This window comes from Crocuta crocuta, unplaced genomic scaffold, assembly GCF_008692635.1.
Source record: "Crocuta crocuta isolate KB4526 unplaced genomic scaffold, BGI_CrCroc_1.0 scaffold408, whole genome shotgun sequence".
NCBI classification, from domain to species: domain Eukaryota; kingdom Metazoa; phylum Chordata; class Mammalia; order Carnivora; family Hyaenidae; genus Crocuta; species Crocuta crocuta.
Genome location: NW_027527444.1, coordinates 5,684,701 through 5,706,924, shown reverse-complemented (window position 1 = coordinate 5,706,924; position 22,224 = coordinate 5,684,701). Strand labels below are relative to the sequence as shown.

Genomic DNA, 22,224 nt, shown 5'->3' with positions numbered 1-22,224 from the left:
TGTTGGGGGGGGGGGGGAGTGCCTGAAGTCAGAAGTGCTGCGGAATTAAGGCCACCTCACACCACTGCCTAGTGCACACATATCCAGTGTCTGCCGCCTGAAACCCTCTGTCTCTTTTAAGTGTTAACGTATAATTAACTGACCTTTACATAAATAGGGTTGTCCGTGTTGTTTGTGGGGCTGTGGGTTCTCAGTCCTTTTTCCATCATGAACTGAAAAGTCCTAAGGTAAGCCATTGTGTCTTGTCATTGTATTTGAATAACCAGCTTGTAGTGAACGTTCGGTTATTATTACTCCCTGAACGGTGGTGACTTTCACTCTGTCCCAGTGGTTATTTTTATATGTACAGTTACTTTACACATTTAATAATTGTAACATCTGAAAAGTCCTGGCAAGAAGTAAAATTCTCTACAAAGCTTTTCAGTTTTGGTTAAAGGTGTTCTTCCATAGGGGCGCTTGGGTGGCTTAGTTGGTTAAGCGTCCGACTTTCGCTTAGGTCATGATCTCGCTGTTCGTGGGTTCGAGCCCCGCGTTGGACTCTGTGCTGACTGCCAGCTCAGAGCCTGGAGCCTATTTCAGAGTCTGTAGCTCCCTCTGTCTCTGACCCTCCCCTGCTTGTGCTGTCTCTCTCTCTCTCTCTCTCTCCTAGAAATAAAAAAAAAAAAAGTGTTCTTCCATAGCAGTGAAACTTCATTTACATACCTTTTCAAAAATGTTGTCACATACCTACTACTTAATTTTCACATTGATCCCAAAGAATAGGCAAAAATATATCAAAAGTACATTTGTTTCTTTATCCTCCACAATTTTGTTCGTATTACTGAGTTCTCTGTGCAGTAGTTAATTAAAAATTATTACAGTATTTAGTACCCAAATACAGTATAAAGAGAATAAACTATAAGTTATTTTACTTCATTGGGAATTATTACCTATAACGAGAGAGAAATTTAATATTCGAGACATGGAAGGAGTAGATGGATGTTTGTCATGGTATTCTCTGCACTTTTGTGGATGTTTGAAATATTTTATGCTAAAAAATATTTACTATATCTTAGTATTAGCTGAACAACAAAAAAATACATAGAAATGTATGAAACATTTAGAATATTATGAAATGTAGCCAGAATATATTACCTTGTGTTTTCAGCTGTATATCTCAACTATATATGTCAGCCATATGCACACACATGTGTGTGGTTGTGTGTGTACATATACATATATATCCCGTGTAATTGTCACCAAAACCATATCGTAATCTCAGCCTTAAACTGCTTGTTTTAAGTACTGTTTTGGAGAAATTAGACCGCTCCAACCCTGTAAATGGGATGTTATATCATGTTTGTGGTTAAGTTTGCTATTAAAGGCAAGAACTACTGTTGATGTGCCTGATGGGTTTGTTTTTTGTAACTGCTCTCCTAATAGTGGTCTGTCGGATACCATCATTCTGGATATAATATCAAACTATCTGGTGCTTCCCAATCGGATCACCGTTCCTCTTGTCAGTGAAGTTCAAATAGCACAGTTGAGGTTTCCTATACCAAAGGTAAGTATGCCTGAGCATCCGTTAGCGCTTAGACCTAGATACGGGGGGAGCTTATCACATACTTGGGTGTTGTAACTCTGGTGGTTCTCTTAGCAGTGACCTGGCCACGTGGATCTTGATGTGTTAGTTTGCCCAGTCAACTCCTTAAGAGATTGGCTAATGTACATCACAGAAACTTCAGGGCAATTCTTAAACCTCGGCCATGAACATCCAAGGTGCTTGTGGGATTTAATCCTTCAAATGTTACTCTGCAAGTCCTAAAGGACAGCTGTGACAACTTAGTTATCATCTCAGAAAGCATGTATGATTTGTATTAACACAATGTAACCACTTAGTCTGTGCGATGGGAACTTTGTATAATGACTGGTACATCTTTTCTCTCAGAGGTGAGATTATGGTTATCTCTGGAGTCATTTAATAAGTAATATGGTAGAGGGCCGCCTGGGTGGCTCAGTTGGTTAAGCATCCGACTTTGCTTAGGTCATGATCTCGCAGTTCGTGGGTTCGAGCCCCCGCATCGGGCTCTGTGCTGACTGCCAGCTCAGAGCCTAGAACCTATTTCAGAGTTTGTATCTCCCTCTCTCTCTGACCCTCCCCTGCTCACACTGTCTCTCTTTCCTAGAAATAAATAAAATATTTTTAAAAAATAATAATAAGTAACATGGTAGAAGCAGTGCTGGTGTTACCACTGCCCAGGATGAGATGGAAAGGGCAGAGATGGGTCTTGGAGCACAGCCCTTCGGCTTAATAACAGCTTTGCTCTTGGGACGTGTTACTTGGCATGTGTGAACCTCAGTTTCTTCATCTGTAAATTGGAGGTGACGCCTAGCACAGAGTTAGGTCACAGATATTGTAGTCACTTTCATTTGAGTAGACTAAGTAACCTATCCCAAGACTGAGAACTTCCCTCTAATGGTCAGACAGGTGCTTGGAATAGATTGGCCCCCACAGGTTAGTGAGAGCTATTAATCTTAAAATAAAACCTCCAGTTACTTTACCAGCAAAAATGGTTTTTTTTCAGGAATGGCAGAGAATTACAGTCTGGGACAGTTAAGCTATGGCAAAACCACAGGTGATTCTGCAGAACAAAGGAGAGGAGGCTCCTTCATAGAGGAAAGGGGGAGCTGGGAAGGGCTGCTCTAAACTAAAGTCCACTGGGGTAAGCTGGGAGCCGGAAGTGTGGTGGCTGCTCATGGGCTGAGCTGTCGCCAGGGGAGGGGAAACCTTCCTTCCTCCTGCTGGGAGAGTAAAATAGTGTCACCTGGGAGGTGCATCTCCTCCCGTCGGGCCTGCAGTGGACAGTGGAGTGGTGGTGCCTGAGAGCCCCCCTTCCCAGTGCTGGCCTCCCGACCCCATTCTGAAGGAGGTTTCCTTTAATTATAGTCAGAGTTTTTCTTACTTGGTCCTTCACCCTGTCCATGTAGTCTGTCTGTGCACTCCAGAAGTGAGGCAGCACAGGCAGCCCTGTTGTGCAGTGTCCATAATGAGTGTGATACTGACGCACACAGGACAGTTGATTTTTTTTTTTTTTATGTTTACTTATTTTTGAGAGAGGGAGAGAGAGACCCAGAATGAGCACGGGAGGGACAGAGAGAGGGAGACACAGACTCTGAAGCAGGCTCCAGGCTCCGAGCTCTCGGTGCAGAGCCAGATGCGGGGCTCGAGTCCCGAACTGTGAGATTGTGACCTGAGCCAAAGTTGGACACCTAACTGACTGAGCCGCCCGGGTGCCCCAGGTTGATTTTACTAACCAGAAGGTGTGGAGTTGGTCCTCTTTTAGTGAAGGTATTTTTAGTGTGCTTCCCGAAGTGGATTCCCCCTGATGTTTGTTACTATTTTGTAGTTAAGTTAGACCTCTGTAACATGCACAAACCCTCAAACACCTGTGAGCTTTCTTATATTTTTTAAAAGTACCAACACCCCAGCTAATTGATGCCCAAGTTAGTTATAACATTGTTATTCAGGTTGAATGGAACAGTACATATGAGGGAAAAAATGTCTTTTTTTCCTTAGTTTACGATTTTCATCTCTGAATACACGTGTAGAAATTTCCATGTAGAAATTGTCATGCTCCTTTGCCACTTACACTTTTTATTCTGTGAGTGCAGTGAGTACTGAAGCCTGCCCAGATCTAGCCTTCCTTAACCTTGTGGGGTTTAAAAGCCAGCACTACTTAGATATATTGCCAGATTATCTAAACTTTACACACATGAAAATCAAAACAAAATTCTCTTTAAGTTTTTGAAAGTGTATTTATCTGTAAAAACACATGTCTTCCTTGCCGATTGGGTCAGGAATTTTACCCAGTGATTTAAAAAGTTTGTTTAAGGGGCACCTGGGTGGCTCAGTCAGTTAAGTGTCCGACTTCAGCTCAGGTCGTGATCTTGGTTTGTGAGTTCAAGTGTCGCATCAGGCTCTGGGCTGACAGCTTAGACCTGGAGCTGCTTTAGATTCTGTGTCTCCCTGCCTCTGTCCTCCTGCTCAGGCTTGCTCGCTCTCTCTCTTTCTCTTAAAAATAAACATTTAAGAAATGTATAAAAAAGAAAAAGGTTGTTTAAAAGAGAATGCTGTCCTAGTTAACTTTCCACAGTTGTTTGCCTTGAGTAAAGTGTGAATGAATATTTTACCAATTAAACAACATTTTAGGAAAAGAGAACTATGTTTAAAGTCTGTGAGTAAATATGCATTTCAAAGTTTCAGTTTCTTATCTATAAACTAAACTTAATGACATACAGCTGACCCTTGAACAGCATGGGTTGGGGCACTGGCCCCTGTGCATGAGCAAACATATTTTATATGTTCTATGTATTTTATTCCATTTTCTTACAATAAAGGAAGCTAGAAAAAAGAAAATGTTATTAAGAAAATTATAAGAAAAAGAAAGTACATTTATAATATTTTACTGTGTTGAGTGAAAAAAGTCCTGGGTGCTTGTGGCTCAGCTGGTTAAGCATCTGATTTTGGCTCAGATCCTGATCTCACAGTTTGTGAGTTTGAGCCCTGCTTTGGGTGAGCTCGATCCCCTCTTCTCTCTCTCCCCGCTCCCTTCCCTCCCTCCCTCCCTCCCTCTCTCTCCCCCCTGTTCACTTGCACCCTCTCTCTCTCTCAAAAAAAAAAAAAAAATCCACGTGTAAGTGGATCTGCACAGTTCAAACCTGTGTTGTTCCAAGGCCAACTGTATTTCATAGGATTGTTCTAAACAGGGAAGTAGTCAGTGCAGATCGAGGGCTTAGCAGCACATCTGAGACCTCCCATAATGCTAACTATCTGCTGCTGTAGTGCCAACACACAGGGCTGTGTTGGGGACCTGTAAGGCTCTGTAACTCGGGCTCCTTAGGCGCCTGGAGCACAGTGTCACTCGGGGGCCACCAACTCACACCTCATTCTCCTCCCTGGTCTGGCCTCCTGACTAAAAATAGTACCACTCCGATGCTGTTATCCTGCACGGCTTTAGTTTTCCCTCAGCACTGCCACCTGCATATCCCATGTTTACTTTCTTCTCCGCTGCACAGTGAGAGGGTCTTTGTTTTGTTTCATCTCCTCCCTGTGTTAGGACAGTGAGTACACCCCTCCTTCCCTGTCTGTCACACGAACCAGTGAACAGTCCACGCGTTCTCCTTCTTTTCAGGGTGTTCTAAGGATACATTTTATTGAAGCTCAGGATCTTCAGGGGAAAGATACTTATCTTAAGGGACTCGTCAAGGGAAAGTCAGACCCCTATGGAATTATTCGAGTTGGCAACCAGATCTTCCAAAGCAAGGTCATCAAAGAAAACCTCAGTCCAAAGTGGAACGAGGTATATGAGGTAAGATGTGTCCAGTGGTGTCACTTGGCTTCTCCAAATCCTGATTCTGCTCCTGTTAACACAGGAGTGCAGTTGGTTTAGAGGGTGATTTAAATCATTTTTGCTTTAATTTCCCATCATTAAAAGGTATTGCACCTTCTGGCCCTACCTCACAATATTGTTGTTATGCCAACACATAAACAATATACATTTTAAACCTTAGTTACATTAAACCATCCCAGTACATAATTGGCAGAATATTTTTCATGGGAAAAATACTTATGTGGTTGTTAACATATGTAAACATACAAATATGAATGAGATTAATTATGTGCTGTTTTGTAAGTTCTCATTTAATACATCTGGACATCTCTACATGTTAATTAATATAGATCGATCTGATTTACAATTGCCATTCATTTCTTTACCCAAAGATATCTTGACTATATTTCAGCCTTAGAACCACCGTTGAAACAATGTAATATAAATGTGTTTTTCTTCACTTGACCAAGTTTTCTCCAAATAAGCTCATTAGAGTGGCATTGCTGTATCATAAACTATGATTTTTTAAAGGAATGACACAGTTTTGCAAAATTGTTTTTCAGAACAGTTGTGTAGTTTATACTTCACCAGCTTCCCATCCTCCCAATCCAGGCTGGTGCCAGATTGCTTAATGTCTACATGGTGGTGCATGGGTCACTAGTGGTTACCCCAACAGCAGCACTTGAACACAAGCGCATCAGAACTAGAGAGGTGTCCATGCCTGTCTCTGTCTGCGGGTGCTGCCTTGTGACCTCATTCCTGAGTGGTGGAATTTGAGTAGACGAGACTAGTCCCAGGAAACTGGAGACACCTAGACTCGTCTCCATGCTGCAGTGTGGGCAGGTGTCCAAAATGATCTCCCATGGAGTGGCGCATGTGGTTTGCCAATGAGAAAACGTCAGTGCTTATAACTACTTAATAAGAAAAATAGTACGGTGCTCTTTACTATAATCATCATGGTCAGGTAGATGCCAGCATTAGTAAAAATGTAAGATAACTACTCATCATTATTTTTTCAGGCTTTAGTCTACGAACATCCTGGACAGGAACTAGAGATTGAGCTGTTTGATGAAGACCCAGACAAGGATGACTTCTTAGGAAGGTAAACCCTGAGGCGAGGAGAACACTCTTTCTCCGCAGTAGTCACACTTAAAACTAATGCAGCTTTGAAAAATAGGTGTAGATATATGTTACATGTATTTTTAAATGGCTCTTAGGTGTAATATTTGTTTCACTTTAGACTTCTCAAAGTACGTTTTATTCCTAAAACGTTTCACATTTAAGTATAAAAAGGAAAATTCCAGATCTGTGACCATCACAGCAGCCACTAACCATGTATAGCTAAATTAGTTAAATTAACCGATTAAAACTAAACAAAATTTGAAATTCAGTTTGGTGGTTGTACTTGCCCCCATGTAAGGGCTCATAAGCCACATGCGGAGTGCGGCCCGAATGCCGGTGCAGCTCCCTGGCTTTCACACCATGTGGGCAGCTCCGCTCTAGGATGTAGAAATGGGTTTTTAAATTTTTTTCAATTTGTGGAGTTATTTAGGGAGCAGTGGGGATAATAATTTACATTGTGTCTACACATTGGAAAAATAATTGATTTGTTTACTTAAATTGAACAACCAGTACAGCTGAAGAAATGAGCTTTAAAAAAATAAATCTAAGCCTGATCTTCATTATTTAGCTGAATTTCTTGTGGCCAAAAAGATACAGGTATAGATGACATTGGATAGGTTTGGCCTCATCAAGAATGGCCTGTGTATTATGCTGACTTCAGAATTCATTCATGAGATGGTTTAACAAGGAGCAACTGAATTATTGTAAGCAGGGCAGTAAACACATCAAATTTGCATTTTAGTAAAACCACTGTGTGGCTTAAGAGTACAAGGGACCGAGACTGGGGACTACCGTGATAGACCAGGAAAGGGCTGTGAGGGTCTGACCTGGTGCAGAGACAGGAAGAGGGGCAGCTACGAGCAAAAACAGGAGTGGACTTATCCCACCCTCATCATCTCTAGCTTCTGGGGGGAGTTCCACGCTTCGCTGTAGAGCAGGGTGTGCAGGGGAAGAAGGCGCTCTCTGAGACAGCGGAGCCAGAGGCCTCTGGAGCTCTAGATGCTCGAGGGTCCGGAGCTGCAGAGCAAGGACGGGCAGGCTGGAGTGATGGATGGCGGCGCCAAAGGAGAGCACGTGGGACAGGAAGGCTGAGTGTTTTCTAACCTTTTTGTCGTTTACATATTATGTAAATGGCTACTTTATAGGAAGACCACATTTTTTACAACTATAATCCTGGCTTTACCAAACTGAGGGTCCTGACCTCCCAGAGACTCGCCCCTGCTTATTTCCTTACTTCCTTCATAGTTTTGAGAGAAACCTGAGGAAGCTTATGAAACAAGTCTCTTTATTGATAAACTCTAGCATTTTGATGCATGTCCTGTGTACTTTCTCATAGACAAATGTTTATTTCAGTTATAAGAAGTGTGTTCCTATATTCTGAAGCTGTTGTGTTATTATTTCTATAGTCTGATGATTGATCTTATTGAAGTTGAAAAGGAGCGCCTTTTAGATGAAGTAAGTTTTCTTTTGAGCTATTGTTCCATTTCACGACCATTGACAGTCCTGCTGCCCATCCACACTGTGTTCTGAGAACCGAATGTTCACCTCACAAACACTGAGAACTTAGGCCTTACAATATTAGCAAAGTGAAAAGAAGTACGTTTAACAGCCCAGTCAGATGGTGTATATTGAGAGGCTGGGGTATGTTAGAAATTCATAAGAGTAAAGCACGGTACCCTGGGAGTCAGGGCAGAGGCCTGTGAGAAGCGCTCTAAAAGTGGGCTTTTCAGTCGCTGGAGAGAACAGCAAGCACCTGCAGCTTAGGAGAAATGTCACATGAGAGCGGCCTACAAACGCAGTGGGAATCCACAGACACTGCTTCAAGCAGGACGTTGGCCATCAGAAGAAAATGTATTAAAAACAAGGAAAATTTTGAGATGGCTTCTAAAAGGTGGGTGCGGTTGGGACAAGTAAGACATAATTAACCAAATAAATGTTGAGATCCACTGTTTCAAAGTAACACATTTTCCTTCCTGTGCACTCTTGGCAGCCTCTTAACACTGAGTATTTGGGGACTATCTTTGATTAATTGCTTTGTGGTTTTTAAGCTGAAACAACTGAATACTATTTTATCAAGTAGTATACAGTGGCCAATAAAAACAAATATGAGTTTCTTTGATACTGAAATTCAGCATTTGGTATCTATGTTGTATTATCTACTGGCCCATAAATTCTATTCAAGTCCATACATAAAAGCCTTGTGGTACTGCACAGGACTGGAACACATTGGAATCCCTGTGTGTCAACTAGGGATGAAAACTGTTTCCTCCACCGTGGCTTTGTTGGGCTTCAGTGAGTTAATGTAAGTGAAGCCTTCAGCACGGTCCCTGGCCAGCAGACAGTGCTGGGCAAGTTCCAGCAGCTGCTCTCTGGGGTCGTCAGCTCATTTGAAATCGGGCAGGACTCGGTCCTTCAGCAGTAATTAGGAATGGTTGGTGCCTCACAGGGAGTGGATCTGAACATTGTGAAAACTGCTTGACTGGAAAGTTTGACTCAGGAGAGCTGTTGTGAACGTTCACATTCTCTCTTCAGTGGTTCACCCTGGACGAGGTCCCCAGAGGAAAGCTGCACTTGAAACTGGAGTGGCTCACGTTGATGCCAAATGCCTCAAACCTCGATAAGGTGCCGTGATAAAGTGTTTCCCCTGACAACCAACCACCCGGAGAGCTGAGATTAGAATCGTTAGATTGTGCTGCTACTTGGCTTAAAAAAAAAACTTACAGCAATGATTTTTATTATTGTGCTCTAAGTCACAGCAGTTGCATCAGGGTAATTTAAAGACACTAAAATGTTTTAAAAGAATTACAGGTCCTTCCCACCTGCTTTACAAGATCTTCATATTTTGTGCTCGATATAGTATGGGGGTTTGGAGAGCCACAGGTCACCTGTGCTTTATTTAATTGATTTGTGTAGATTCTTGTCATTAAAATATATTTAGTGTTTTCATTCTCTCTGTGTTGCATGTATTGGATGGTTTATTTCACCATCTTTCTTATTTTCTTGAGCATTACAGACATGATCAGGTAGAAATAGTCTAAAATTTTGTGGAAATACACCGGCTGAAGCTTTTTGCCCTTTCCTCATAGGTGCTGACAGACATCAGGGCTGACAAAGACCAAGCCAATGATGGTCTTTCCTCTTCATTGCTGATCTTGTATTTGGATTCAGCAAGGAACCTTCCGGTAGGTAATGCCATGGGAACTCCGTTGGGTGCCCATTTTCTGGCAGCAGATCTTGGCTGTGTCCACCCACACCGTGTCACCATTACTGTTCCAGTGTTTTCTCTTCACTCCCACCCAGGAGAACGGCAGAAGGGAGGGATCAGTGTGTATTTGCTTCATGAGTATAATTTATGTTTCTACATCTTACTGGTTTATCCAGAATGTTCAGAGTTGTTTTTACTCTGACATGTTTTATGAAGAAATCTCCATTCCATCAGAAAAGAATGTGCCTGGTAGTTAGGGAAGAAGATATTCTGTAGACAATCACTAATTATAAAAATAGAGATACCTTGAGAGGGAAATTGTCTTGTTTGGCCTGGGAATAAGACAAAGCAGCTCTGTCTGCAGCCCCAGAGTCCACTCTGGCTGCCGCGCAGAGGGTGGTGGGCAGCGTGGTAGGACAGGGTGCTGGCTGGAGCGCCTGGTGCCCTGTCCCACTTGGCGCCTGCGGCCCGGAGCGGGCCCCCCTGCTCATTTGCACCAGAACTGTTTGCACTTAGAAAATACTGTGCAGTATAGCTTTTGTAGGTAATGACCACAGCTGTGGGGAAGGAAAATCCCGCTGTTCCATTCATGAGCAGTCTTGTGCGATCCTCCACCGCCGTACTTTAAACCCACTCTTTAGGGCAATGTGATCATTATATAAATGTTACATTGTTTTGATCACTTTTTTTGAGTGCCAGTTCCCATATTCAGTAGATGGTCATTCTTGCTTTCTTTCACTGTGTTAAAGACCAGACCGGTTCTGTGAAGTTTGCAGGCTGTTTTCCTGCTAAGCCTGACACAAATGCTCCTCCGTCCCAGCCCATCTGCATGTGGTCTCCCCGTGTCCTCTGCTTGTTGGCATCCACGTGGTGGATACAGACAAGAAAACAGTGTTTACTCCCCTTCACAGTTTGCATCCAAGTGTCTCATGTCAGACGTCCTCTCACCTCACTGCAGGAGACTGTTTCCTTTAGCCCAGGAAGTACACACCCTCCTCCTTCAGTGCCTTTCAAGCTTTTAAAATTGCACTTTACTTGCACTTGGCTCAAAAGCAAAGTAAATGGACTTTGTGCATCTCAATGTTTTAATTAAAGTTTTTAACAAAATGTGATTGATTTGTTTTTTATAGTGGAAAGATGTAGTTGAACACTGTAATTATATACAATTGTACTCTTTCTTTCAGTGAAGATTTCTTGACTGATTTTAACTTCATATATTCTTAATTTTTCTTAAAATGTTACCTTAATCTTTTGGCCAGTCCTCCAATTAGAACTCTGACTTTTTCTATGATAATTTCAATTTGGGGATAGTTGTTTTGTTATTATTTAACCTTCCTGCAGAATTTTCTCATACAGTAGAACATTTTTGTTTTTAATTACAGTAATGTTTGTTTTACAGTCTTTTATATAAATGCCTGATGGAAGTGAATTTGTTATATATTTTAGTATACAAAGAATAGTATTAAGTAAATTGACAAGAAAGAATTAGGCCAATTACTTTTGAACTGTGTATTTTATCACATTAAATTGAAATTTGAGTAACATCACGTAAGCAAATCAAAAGCAAAAATGAATTTATTAACCTTTTATTAAAATGACACTTTGTGCATGAAGTATGCTCTGGCTGTCAGAGGCAAAGGATCTTCACAAAACCGCTGCCCTGTTGGGTGTTTATTTTAAACGGGAGCGTTTGCCATCCGGTTCTCCTGCGTTTCTGTGGGATGCTTTGACTCTGCCTTTTGCACTCCTATTTATTAGTGCTTCTTGTGCATTCATTGACCACAATCCACCATTCTTTGCTTTCTCCTCCTGTTTCCACTTTCCTAAGAGTATCTACGAGGGAAACTTTGGGTGTGGCTACTTAAAAGAGAGGCGAGCGTCGGGACTAGTGTTTTGTGAAAATACTACCTCAGTCTATAGAGCACTATTTGTGAGTTCTCCAGTGTTCTTTCTTTCTTTTGTTTTAATGGAGACTGCTAGAATGTGGGCTGGAACTTCTAATGCCATCTACTCAATGGTGGAATGATGTAGCATGCTTTTTTTTAATTTTCTTGCATGATTTCAGTTACTGTGTGTGTGTTTCTTTTGTGCTTGTTCTGTAAAAAAGTAACACTGCTGTAACCAGCTTTGGTGACTACATCTGATGATGAGATGAACAAATCTGGTGAGTCGTGAAGAAGCTTTACGTTCCTAAGCTGCTACTGGCCCATAAAAAAAAAAAAGATAAAAATTCTTCTGAGGAAGAAATGAAACCAGAAAAACTGATTTTCTTAGGGTTCATCTCAATGTGAGATGTAAGTGTTTATTCAAAAGCTTTCAGAAAATTTCCTTAGATCTACTTTTCCCTCCTGATGAAACACAGAAGTATCAGAACTTGGCGTTCCTTGAAGTGCCAGCTGTGCCAGGATAGCCAGTGAGGACGGAAGTCCACCTGCTGCCCTGGAAACGTGCCTTCTTCCTCACTTTTTAACAGAGCTCCTACAGGAGAAAAAAATATATTGAGTTTATGGTTCAGTTTCTTTTAAGGAACTTGAATATCCAGGAGAGGATAACTGGGCATTTCTAACTCACTTACTTGGGAAGCTGACTTTATTCTTATTATGTCTATTTCGCGGGGTCTTGCTCTGGGGCCCTGATTCCTGCTACTGTTCTTGGTGCTTGTAGCACAGTCATTTTTACTTGCTTTAGGGTCAGAAAAAGTCACCAATGGTTTAGTCATTAGTCTAGTTATTCTTTCTAGACAGATTTAATTCAGTAACTTAATTAAATGAGTGAAATTCTTAAAGTACTTGAGCCCCTGAGTCTAATAGTGGTAATGCTTTGTGTTTTTGAAGACATTTCATTTGTTTCCACGTGCATTTTTAGTGTATTCTTATTTTAAAAAGAAGGGTGGGGCAAAAGTTAATAGGTATTTTGTCCCATTTTATCCATGAGGGAAATCAAGACCCTGATGGGTTAGGTGAGCTGTTGAGAGTCACATGGGTAGGAAATGGTAACCATGGTCTCCTCACTCCCTTGCTTGTTCCTGATTAAGGTATTTTCAGAGTCAAAATGACATCACTGGTGCGTGTTGGCAACCATTCTCTATCACTTACTAATGAAATGACTTTATATTTTGGGTGTTTCTTAGTGAAGGTTGTAGTGTAAGCTGCTGTGGACAACAGTGTGGCTCTCCTGCATAAACTGTTAGGCTGCTCAGGAGTTTTTCTAAGTTTTTTTCTCATTCTGTAATTGCTTTCTTTAAAGGAAATATTTCTGACCTTGTGTCAGGACTTTTTAATTGCCTTGTAATATTTAGCTAAGACATTGCTGGCTTATCAAAACCAGCTTTCCTCCTACATTATCAAAACCATGTACTAGTACTGCTTTGTGATTCAATCACGGGCACCAGCACAGTGTTTTATGAGATAAATTTGAACAGATTTGATTGCCTTTTTTCTTTTCTAAACCCATTAGATCTCAGAGTAAAATTAAATCATTGCTTTCTCAATTTTCCCCCAAAGACTGAGACTGTTGGTATTTCTGATAAAGGCCAGCCCCATTGGTCTCTTACCTTCTGCTACTCGCGATACTTAATTTCCAACCCCATGCCTGCATTGCCGCCATCTGTGAACCCTCGGCACTACAGGACTTTCTCCTGTATGCAAACAGTCTCTTAACAATATAGACCGTCAGACTTGGCCTTCCTGTTTTGATCGGATGTGGGACTGAATCTGACGCTGGAGCACCAAGAGTGTTCCCTGGCTCCCAGTGGCCAGCTTTCCAATCTGGGAACCTGGGACTTCTGCAGTAACACATTTCTGAGCACCTTCCACGGGCTCGTCCTGTCTGCCTTGTTTAGTCTCCCCATCACAGCCACTTTTCAGATAAGGAAGCTGAGACAGCACAGAGAGTGTGAGGGACGGAGGTTTGAGACCCAGAACCGCAGCAGTCGGTACCAGAGCTGGACTTGGGACTCTGCCATGTGACCCCTCCTGTCTACCCCTGCCAGTGTAAAGTGAGTTTGTTACACTTTGGGTTTGTAAGTTCATGGAGCTGTCCGTGGAGTTTATCTGAGATGAGTGTGACACTGTCGCTTACTTGGTATACATAAAATGCTGGCTGTACAGTAGGAAGATCATGGGGTGTGATGACGTGAGGTGCCATCTCACTTTTAAAAAGTACATGTGGCATTACTTTAAAATCTTGAAAAACACAAAGGGGGTGTGCATCCAGCTGGCTCAGTCAGTGGAGTATGCGAGTCTTGATCTCACAGTTGTGAGTTCAAGTCACACATTGGGTGTAGAGATCACTTAAAACTAAAAATCTTTGAAAAGTACAGGTGGCTACAGTACAGGTTATTACTGCTTCCCGTGATGGTGAGCAGCCCAAGGCTGGGAGGTGCAGTAACATCCGGAGCCGAGGCTGGGCCCCTCCTAGCACGCCCGTGTGATCCGGCTTGTCTCTCCTTCAGGCCTGTGCAGCCCACCGCGATGTCACAGCGCTTCTCCAGCACTGCCACCCACACCACGGCCTCTCTGCTCATCTTGCTTTCGTTGATGAGTGTTAGAATGATACGTGCATCACATCTGCCCAAAGTGAGCTTCAGCAAAGGTTCTCATGGCACCTGAGGATTGTCAGTCCTCACACCTCAGGGCGCTGGTTCCCAGCCTCACCTGGCCAAGCTCTCGCCAGAGGCCGATCTGGTGGGTCCAGTGTTTTTAGAGCTCCACAGACCGCCTCAGTGGAGGTAACATTTAGGTCACATTAATTCCTTTTGGTCAGATGTTAGATCTTCTCATCTGGCCCAGCCTGCCAGGGCCATGGGAGGCTGAGAAGCCAAGCCGACTGTCCATCTTTCTTCACCATGAGATCTGCTGTTTAATAAAAACATAATAAAAAGCAGTTTGTCATTTGAAATTAATTACAATTGAAATGATAAAATCTTTCATCTTAAATGGTAGTCCTTGAAAGAGCTTACAGATAGCTCAGTCCTGCCCTCTTGAAGGCAAAAAAAGTAATGACCTGAAGGAAAAAAGTCAATAAAACTAGGACATAAAACCCATAATAATAGAACTTTAAAGCTAGGACAGACCTTTGAAATGATGTGATCAGCCTCTGCATTTGACACTTGGGAGAGAATGGGAGTGAAGTGGAAAAGGCCCACTTTTCCTGTGGTTTTGCATGAAGGTAACTTTCAGAAATTTACTGAAATCCTTCAGTAAAGGACCATCTGCTCATATAGGATGTGATTTGGTTTGAGAGCAATTTGGGCATCTTCAGCCCATTCACTTGTACGTTAGATAAAACCTTTAGTGTTATTACGGTTGATGTCTTAATGAATTTATTCAGGTTAAGGGTAGTAAATAGAACCCTTTCTTAAAATGTCACTCCTGGATTTTTTCAAATCCCAAAGAGAAGAGGGGTGGGAGTGAAAGAACAGTACTCATAAAAGACCACAGTAATCAGAGGAAATGTGTTTTAATATTTATAAAGATTTATTCTAAGATAAAATCTTGGGCATAAAGAAGAATTTTATGTGCTACAAATGATTTTTACTGTGTCATTCTTGTTGGTGGTTTTCATTTAAAGATTTTTTTTTTTGTTCTCATAAAATTTTGTGTCATTATTAACCTTACATAAACTCCTCATTGCATGTTTTATTAACCCTTGGTATATTCATTTTCTTCTGACTTGAAAGAGTAACCCATTAGAATTTAACCCTGATGTCTTGAAGAAGTCTGCAGTTCAGAAAGCTTTAAAGGTAAACTAATAGTTTCCCTTTGAAAAGTTAATTGAAACATATTGAAAGAGATGATGTTTTAACTCACATGGGTTTATTGACAAATTGCCTCCTATACTAATACAATAATTAGTTGTCTAGTTAGATCCTTTTTTGTTACCCAAGAATTAGTAGTTAGAAAAAATTAAGTCAGCTTTGAAGATAAATTTTATAAAGTACCAATATGATAAATTAGACTTCTGTTTTGTTGGCCTCAGGCAGCAGTATCTAAGGTACTTTAAAATCCTCTGCATTTTAATTGGTTTTGAATTGGTGAAAATGGTGAAATAGAAGGTCTACTTAAAAACTTAACCAATCTTTAGATTATGGTTTCAAGGTATTCCTTGTGTACTGTGACTATCCATTTAGAAATCACCTCTTCCAATATGCTGAGTTAGGGCCGTCTCTGAGTCGGTGACCTCATGGCTTTTGGTGCTGCTGGGTTTGGGTGACAGATCTTTTGAGAAGCTTTAAATTTCATTAAATGAGGTATATTGAAAACTAAGCTCCACTCCCTAAAACAACATGAACATGTATTTTCTGGCTAAATTGTTAAAAGTTTTCTGTGACTTACAGTGTTTTGTTTTGTTTTTTTTCCTGATTTCTTTGAACATTTTAGGATTAAATATTGGGGCGGGGGTGGATTTAAATGTAATGGTCTTAAGAAAATTCTATCCAAAGGAAAGGTTTTGAACCAGCTTCATCTAGAAAAACAAGTTAAATCTTAAAAGTGAAGAAGACTAACAACGTATGCCTTCCCATGTAATATTTATTATTAAGTCCTTACCTATACTGAGACAGTGAAGTGTGACGTAGCAGTGGATTACTCCTTTTGCAGTACAGGTTAGCACAGTGGTTGAAAAAACTGCTCCCAGAACACTGGAAGGAATTAGATCAACAGTCTTTCCTTGCCATTGCTTTGCTATTTGAGAGTCCTTGACCAGCAAGACATAATGGTTGTATTGAAGGCTGTAAGTCAGACTCTTTGGGTTTGAACTGTAGGCTAGCCCAACTCCTCAGTGTAACCTATAGCAAGATGTCCAGTCCTCTGTTAATTATAGACTGGAAGTGATATGATCTTCGTTTTTGGAGTATCGAGTAAATTAAATAAGATCATGCATGTAAAAAGTATTCAGTGTAGCTAGCATAATGTGTGCATTTTAATTGTTATCACACCATTTCATTTAAGCCTAACAGCAAGGCTTTGGAAATGGTACTGTGTCCATTATTTAGAAATGAAAACCAGAGTTCAAAAAGATGAAATATGTAGGTATCAGTAATCATTGTAAACCGCTGAAATTTAATTCAAGACAGTCTAACTTAAACTCTTTTTTTGGGGGGGGATGCCTGGCTGGCTTAGTCAGCAGAGCATGCGACAATCTCAAGGTTGTGAGTTCAAGTCCCATGGTGGGTGTGGTGCCTACTTAATGTAAAAAATAAAATGTTAAAAGATAAAATAAAAACTCATATTTTCATATATGTGTATATCGGACTTGTGCTGATGCATTTTGATGTTGCTTTATGGTAGAAGACTTAATGATTTAACCTTCTTTCATAGAATCTGAAACATCATTCATTTTAAAATACACCATTATTTTATGTACCACTAAGAAAGAAAAAAAAAAGGTCCAGTTATGGTTTGATAGTGTTTATGTCTATTATAAGAATTTTTAGGCTTAGGATAAATACAGATTTTTACTATGTCATCCACACAACAAAAGGAAAATAGAAGCAAAATAAATTGTTTAAGGTAAGAACAACTATGTCACAATTGGGATCTGCCTAGAAACAGATCCACAAATTTTTCAAAAGATGTTCAAAAGTTAAAAAAAAATGAGTCTCAAAATTGATAAGGTACAGCAACTTTAGGAATGAAATGGCTACTTTTTCAGAGATGAAGTAACTTACTTTAGCCAAGAAGCAATTTCTGTATCAAAACAATTGCTGTATCAGAAGCCACTGTAGCTTAAGCAAGACAATTTCATTTCCCTCCAGGGTAACAGAACCCTGGCCTTGGCTCTGCAGCTCAGCACCTCCAGCCAAAAGCGGCTCCACAAAAGGAGGGCGCCCCTCACTGAAGGCCAGACTGTTACCTGGCCACAGCCAATCGCAAGGGAAGTTGGGAAATAGAATTTTCATGTACAGAGGACTCCCACCTACAACTCCAGGGTTCCACTATTAAAGGAAGGATTTAGGGGAAAAAGTTCATATTCTCTCCCACAGAAGTCTATAACCTTGGATTTCTTTTTAACAGTATTTATTTCATTTTGCAGAATTTATTCACATCAAAAAGATGAACCAGAAAATAGATTATCACAGTATGTTTGGGCTAATAATATTCTGATAATCCTATGAATTTGACACCTATTTCTGTCATTGCTGCAGTGTTGAGGATTGACTCTAAAATTGTTTAACTAAAAAAACACATTTTTGTGACCTTCTAATTAATTCCCACTAACACAGATCTTTAACTGCATCTTGTGGGGCTAAGTTAGAAATAAACCTCATGTCCCATGTATGTTGTGTCCTATGGTGTTCTCTCACCTGTCTGCTCACGTATGCTTCTTACCATTTGTTTTCTTTTTCCTCAGTTTCTCTCATTATATTTGTATCTGCTTAATTTAATGCAATTCTAGATTGATGTTTATTCTTCCAGTCAGAATTACTTAGGAGCTGGTAAGCAAGATTTGGTATCTGATAGCTACATGTTCACACAGAAGATACTAAGTTAAAAATGTGAAGACATGTCTCTGATACTTTGTACTATTTTTATTATTCCCACCAGGGCACTGTTCTGAAGGGTACACTCCAGATGTTTGTCCTTCTTCATGCTTTTGTTTCCATTTGCTGCACTTACGCATTTTTTTATCCTAGTAAGATAAGTTTTGAGACTGGAATTACCATTAAAAATTTTTAGAAGTTTCCATTTTTCCAAAGTAGTTTGCTTTAAAAGGCCTTAGCATTTAAAAATCGTTTGCAAACAGGAATTTTCTTAATTTGTTTCATGGTAGATCCAGTTATGGCTTTGGGACATGCTCAGTGATTATTTTCCAGTAAGATTGTTCCCAAGTAGTCCCTGTAACTGAAGTGTCAGAAATAAATAGAAATGACTATTAATATGAGCCACTAATTTCATTTTTAGTAAGCCCCATTTCAAGATGTATATTTACTTATTTTGTCTGGTTTTTTGTTTGTTTGTTTTTGGATAGTCAGGGAAGAAAATAAACAGCAATCCAAACCCTCTTGTCCAGATGTCAGTTGGACACAGGGCCCAGGAGAGCAAGGTAAGGTGCTGACCAGCTTTCCTGTGATGTCACTGTTAGTGGTCGTGGGAGGGCCGTCAGCTTGCTGATGGTGCAGGCATGAGATTGTTGATTTCCAAAACTTCCTCTTTTTTTTTCCTCAAATCAGTTATATAACCAACTTCTTTATTGGGTAACAAATGTTTGTGTTTAAAAATATCAATAGCAAAAAAAAGGGGGGGTGCCTGGGTGGCTCAGTTTCTCTCTTTCTCTCTCCCCTACTTGCTCTCTCTCAAAAAAGAAATAATGTTTAAAAATGACATAATATGCTTTTGCTCCATTTCCTGGATAAATGACATGCTATAAATTTCTAAGTTTCCTTTGACTGCTCTATAAATATTTTGTTTGAAAGATAACCAGCAGCCCTTAAAATTCCATTCTCTGTAAGAATTCAGAAGACATTGCTGTTGCTATAATGTGTTCCACTTTCCTGATTTAAAAGAAAATATTTCAGGAATTATTTACAGTTATAGGCCATTGTTCACTTTAAAATGTCCACAATCTAAGAAGCTTCCTGACTTCCATCATTTTGTAGTCCCTGAGAAGATAGTAGGACAAAGGTCAAACCAAGCAGATGGAGTCTTGTTTTTGGGACGGGCTCAGAGGTTGGGATTTCATATCAATTTCTCTGACACACTCTAAATACTTTGGACTGTCTCCGTCTTTGAACACTTTTCACAATTAACACATAATAGCACATGCTTAGTAAATAAGTGTCTTGGAATTTAATTAAAGTCATCCTGAGCTTCCAAACACAATAAATGAATAACCACAGTCTTGGTAGCCCTTTTCCACAGAGAATGTCACAGAGCTGACACTTGGCTGTTTCTTTCAGATTCGGTACAAAACCAATGAACCCGTATGGGAAGAAAACTTCACCTTCTTCATTCACAATCCCAAGCGCCAAGACCTTGAAGTTGAGGTATTTTATTTGAAAATTTTTACTAGATTTGTTGAAATATAACCAACATACAAAGAGGTGCCCAGATTTAAGCAGCATAGCTTGTGGACTCATCACCATACTTGATACATCTTCATCAGATTTATCCCTAAATATTTCATACTTTTTGATACATAATTTTTTCTGCTTTTGACTTTTGGTTGCTTATTACTAGTTTATAGAAATGCAATTGATTCTTGTATGTGGACATTATATTATTGTATTTGGTTATTCTCATAGTTTTTTGTGAATCTGTAGGATTGTCTTCTACCTAGTAGTCATGTTGTCTGCTGATGATGTCATTTCTACTTCTGTGTTTCTCATTTGGGTGCTTTCACTTTCTTTTCTTGCCTTCTTGCCCTGCTGGGCCCTCTGGCCTTTGGAGTGAGTGGACCTCTTCACCACCCTTCCGATCTCCAGGGGAAAGTCTTGAGGTTTCACCATTAAGTCTGTTGTTTTAGGAAGCTTCTTTCTACTCCAGCTGCTAGTTTGCTGAGTGTTTTTGTCATGAATGGATGTAGAATTTTCTCGAAGGCTTTTCTAGAACTATTGAGATGATGTTCATGTTTGTAAATATGGTGAAAATATATTGTTGATTGTCAAATGTTAAACCTTGCAAACCTTTGTTTGGGGATAAGCTCCATTTGGTTAGGATGTAGTATCCTTTTTATGTATTCAATGTAACTTGCTAACATTTTTTATGAATTTTTATATCTTAGTCATGAAGGATGCTAATCTTTAAGTTTGTTTTCTTATCAGGGTAATGCTATCCTCATAAAGAGTTGGGGAATGTTCCCTTCTTTGGTTTTTCCAGAAGAGTTTGTGTAGAATTGGGTTTTCTCCTCATGTGCTTTGAGAATTCACCAGTGAAGCCATCTTGGCCTGCACTTTCCTTCATGAGAAAGCTTGTTTAAATACAAATTACATTCCATTCATACATACAGATTTATCTAGGCTATCTCTGTTTTTCCTTGATGATTTTTGATGTTTATGCTTTTTTAAAAATTTCTTTTTATGTTTATTTATTTTTTGAGAGAGAGAGAGACAGAGTGCGAGCAGGGGAGGAGCCGAGAGAGAGGGAGACAAAGAATCAGAAGCAGGCTCGAGGCTCTGAGCTGTCAGCACAGAGCCCGACGTGGGGCTCAAACCCACGGACCATGAGGTCATGACTGAGCCAAAGTCAGACACCTAACCGACTGAGCCCCCAGGTGCTCACCCCCTCCAAAATTTTTTTTAATGTTTATTTAGTTTTGAGAGAGAAAGAGACAGAGAGTGAGCAGGGGAGGGGCCGAGAGAGAGGGAGACCTAGAAACTGAAGCAGGCTCCAGGCTCTGAGCTGTCCAGCACAGGGCCTAATGTGGGGCTTGAACTCACGAACTGTGAGATCATGACATGAGCCAAAGTCGGATGCTTAACTGATCAAGCTGCCCAGGCACTCCTGATGTTTATGCTTTTTAAGGAATTCATCTATTTGACTTAAACTATTGAGCTTCTTGACACAACATTATTTAGAATATTCCTTTAATGTCCTTTTAATGTCCTATAATTGTTATCCTGTCCCTTTTTGTCCCTCTGAAAAGGTTGGCAAGAGGTTTATCAATTTTTTGTTTGTTTGTTTGTTTTATATATTTCTGAGAGAGAGAGAGAGACAGCGTGAGCTGGGGAGGGTCAGAGAGAGAGGGAGACACAGAATTGGAAACAGGCTCCAGGCTCTGAGCTGTCAGCACAGAGCCCGACACAGGGCTCGAATCCAAGAACCGAGTCGGATGCTTAACCAACTAAGCCACCCAGGTGCCCCTCAATTTTATTTTCTTAAAGGACCATCTTGCCTTATTTCTGATGAAAAGTCTGATATTGTTAAAGTTTGGAAAATTTTTGGTCAGTGCTTGGTCAGATTTTCCCCTACCTCTAGTGTCTCATTTATTATCGTCGTGTCCTGTGTGTTTTTCATCTCAGACATTGTCTTTTCATCCTAGAAATAAACATTTGGATCTTTTTGTCTTTCCTGTGCCATCTCCTGTGTGTGGTGTATGTATAACAGTTTTTAGTGCCTTGTTGCTCATTCTGTTACCTGTAAACTTTGGAGTCTGCATTTTGAGTGATTCTCCCTCGTTGTGGGTCATATATTCCTGCGGCTTTGGTTGCCTCCTAACTTTTCCTTGTGGATTTTACATCACTCAGTGCTGGATGTCTTGTGTTCCTTTAAACTTGTTGCAGCTTTGTTCTCATTTGCAAGTAAGTAACTTGGAAATGCTGGGCCTTTCAAGGTTTGATTTACATTTTTTTTGGGCAGGCCTGACAGCCTTTAATCTTGGGGTCATGTAGCCTCACTAGCCTGACGCCCCAATGTTACGAGATTTCTCATCTCTGTGTGGAACGGATACTGTCTGCGGCCCTTTGTGCTCTGGGAGTTGCGCCCTGCTCCTCCGGGGGCGTCTTTCCCGGCCTCAGGTAGTTTGCTCCCTCATGTGCTGACTGGCTGAAGATGAGGGCGCTTCAGAGACCTCTAGCTCTCTCTCTCTCTG

General features: G+C 40.6%; 1 protein-coding gene across 3 annotated transcripts in view; it reads left to right on the top strand.

The window, feature by feature from the left end:
• Positions 1-22,224, top strand: part of ESYT2 (extended synaptotagmin 2) — a 74,604-nt gene that overhangs the window by 39,083 nt on the left and 13,297 nt on the right. For 2 of the 3 annotated variants that reach the window (XM_077761425.1, XM_077761440.1), the window contains 9 exons: positions 1,423-1,543; positions 5,172-5,348; positions 6,389-6,471; positions 7,898-7,946; positions 9,024-9,113; positions 9,578-9,673; positions 15,377-15,439; positions 18,667-18,741; positions 19,595-19,681. In XM_077761425.1, the coding sequence (XP_077617551.1) occupies positions 1,423-1,543; positions 5,172-5,348; positions 6,389-6,471; positions 7,898-7,946; positions 9,024-9,113; positions 9,578-9,673; positions 15,377-15,439; positions 18,667-18,741; positions 19,595-19,681 (841 nt within the window). The remainder of the gene's footprint in view (positions 1-1,422; positions 1,544-5,171; positions 5,349-6,388; positions 6,472-7,897; positions 7,947-9,023; positions 9,114-9,577; positions 9,674-15,376; positions 15,440-18,666; positions 18,742-19,594; positions 19,682-22,224) is intronic. The other variant, XM_077761434.1, reaches the window with a different exon arrangement.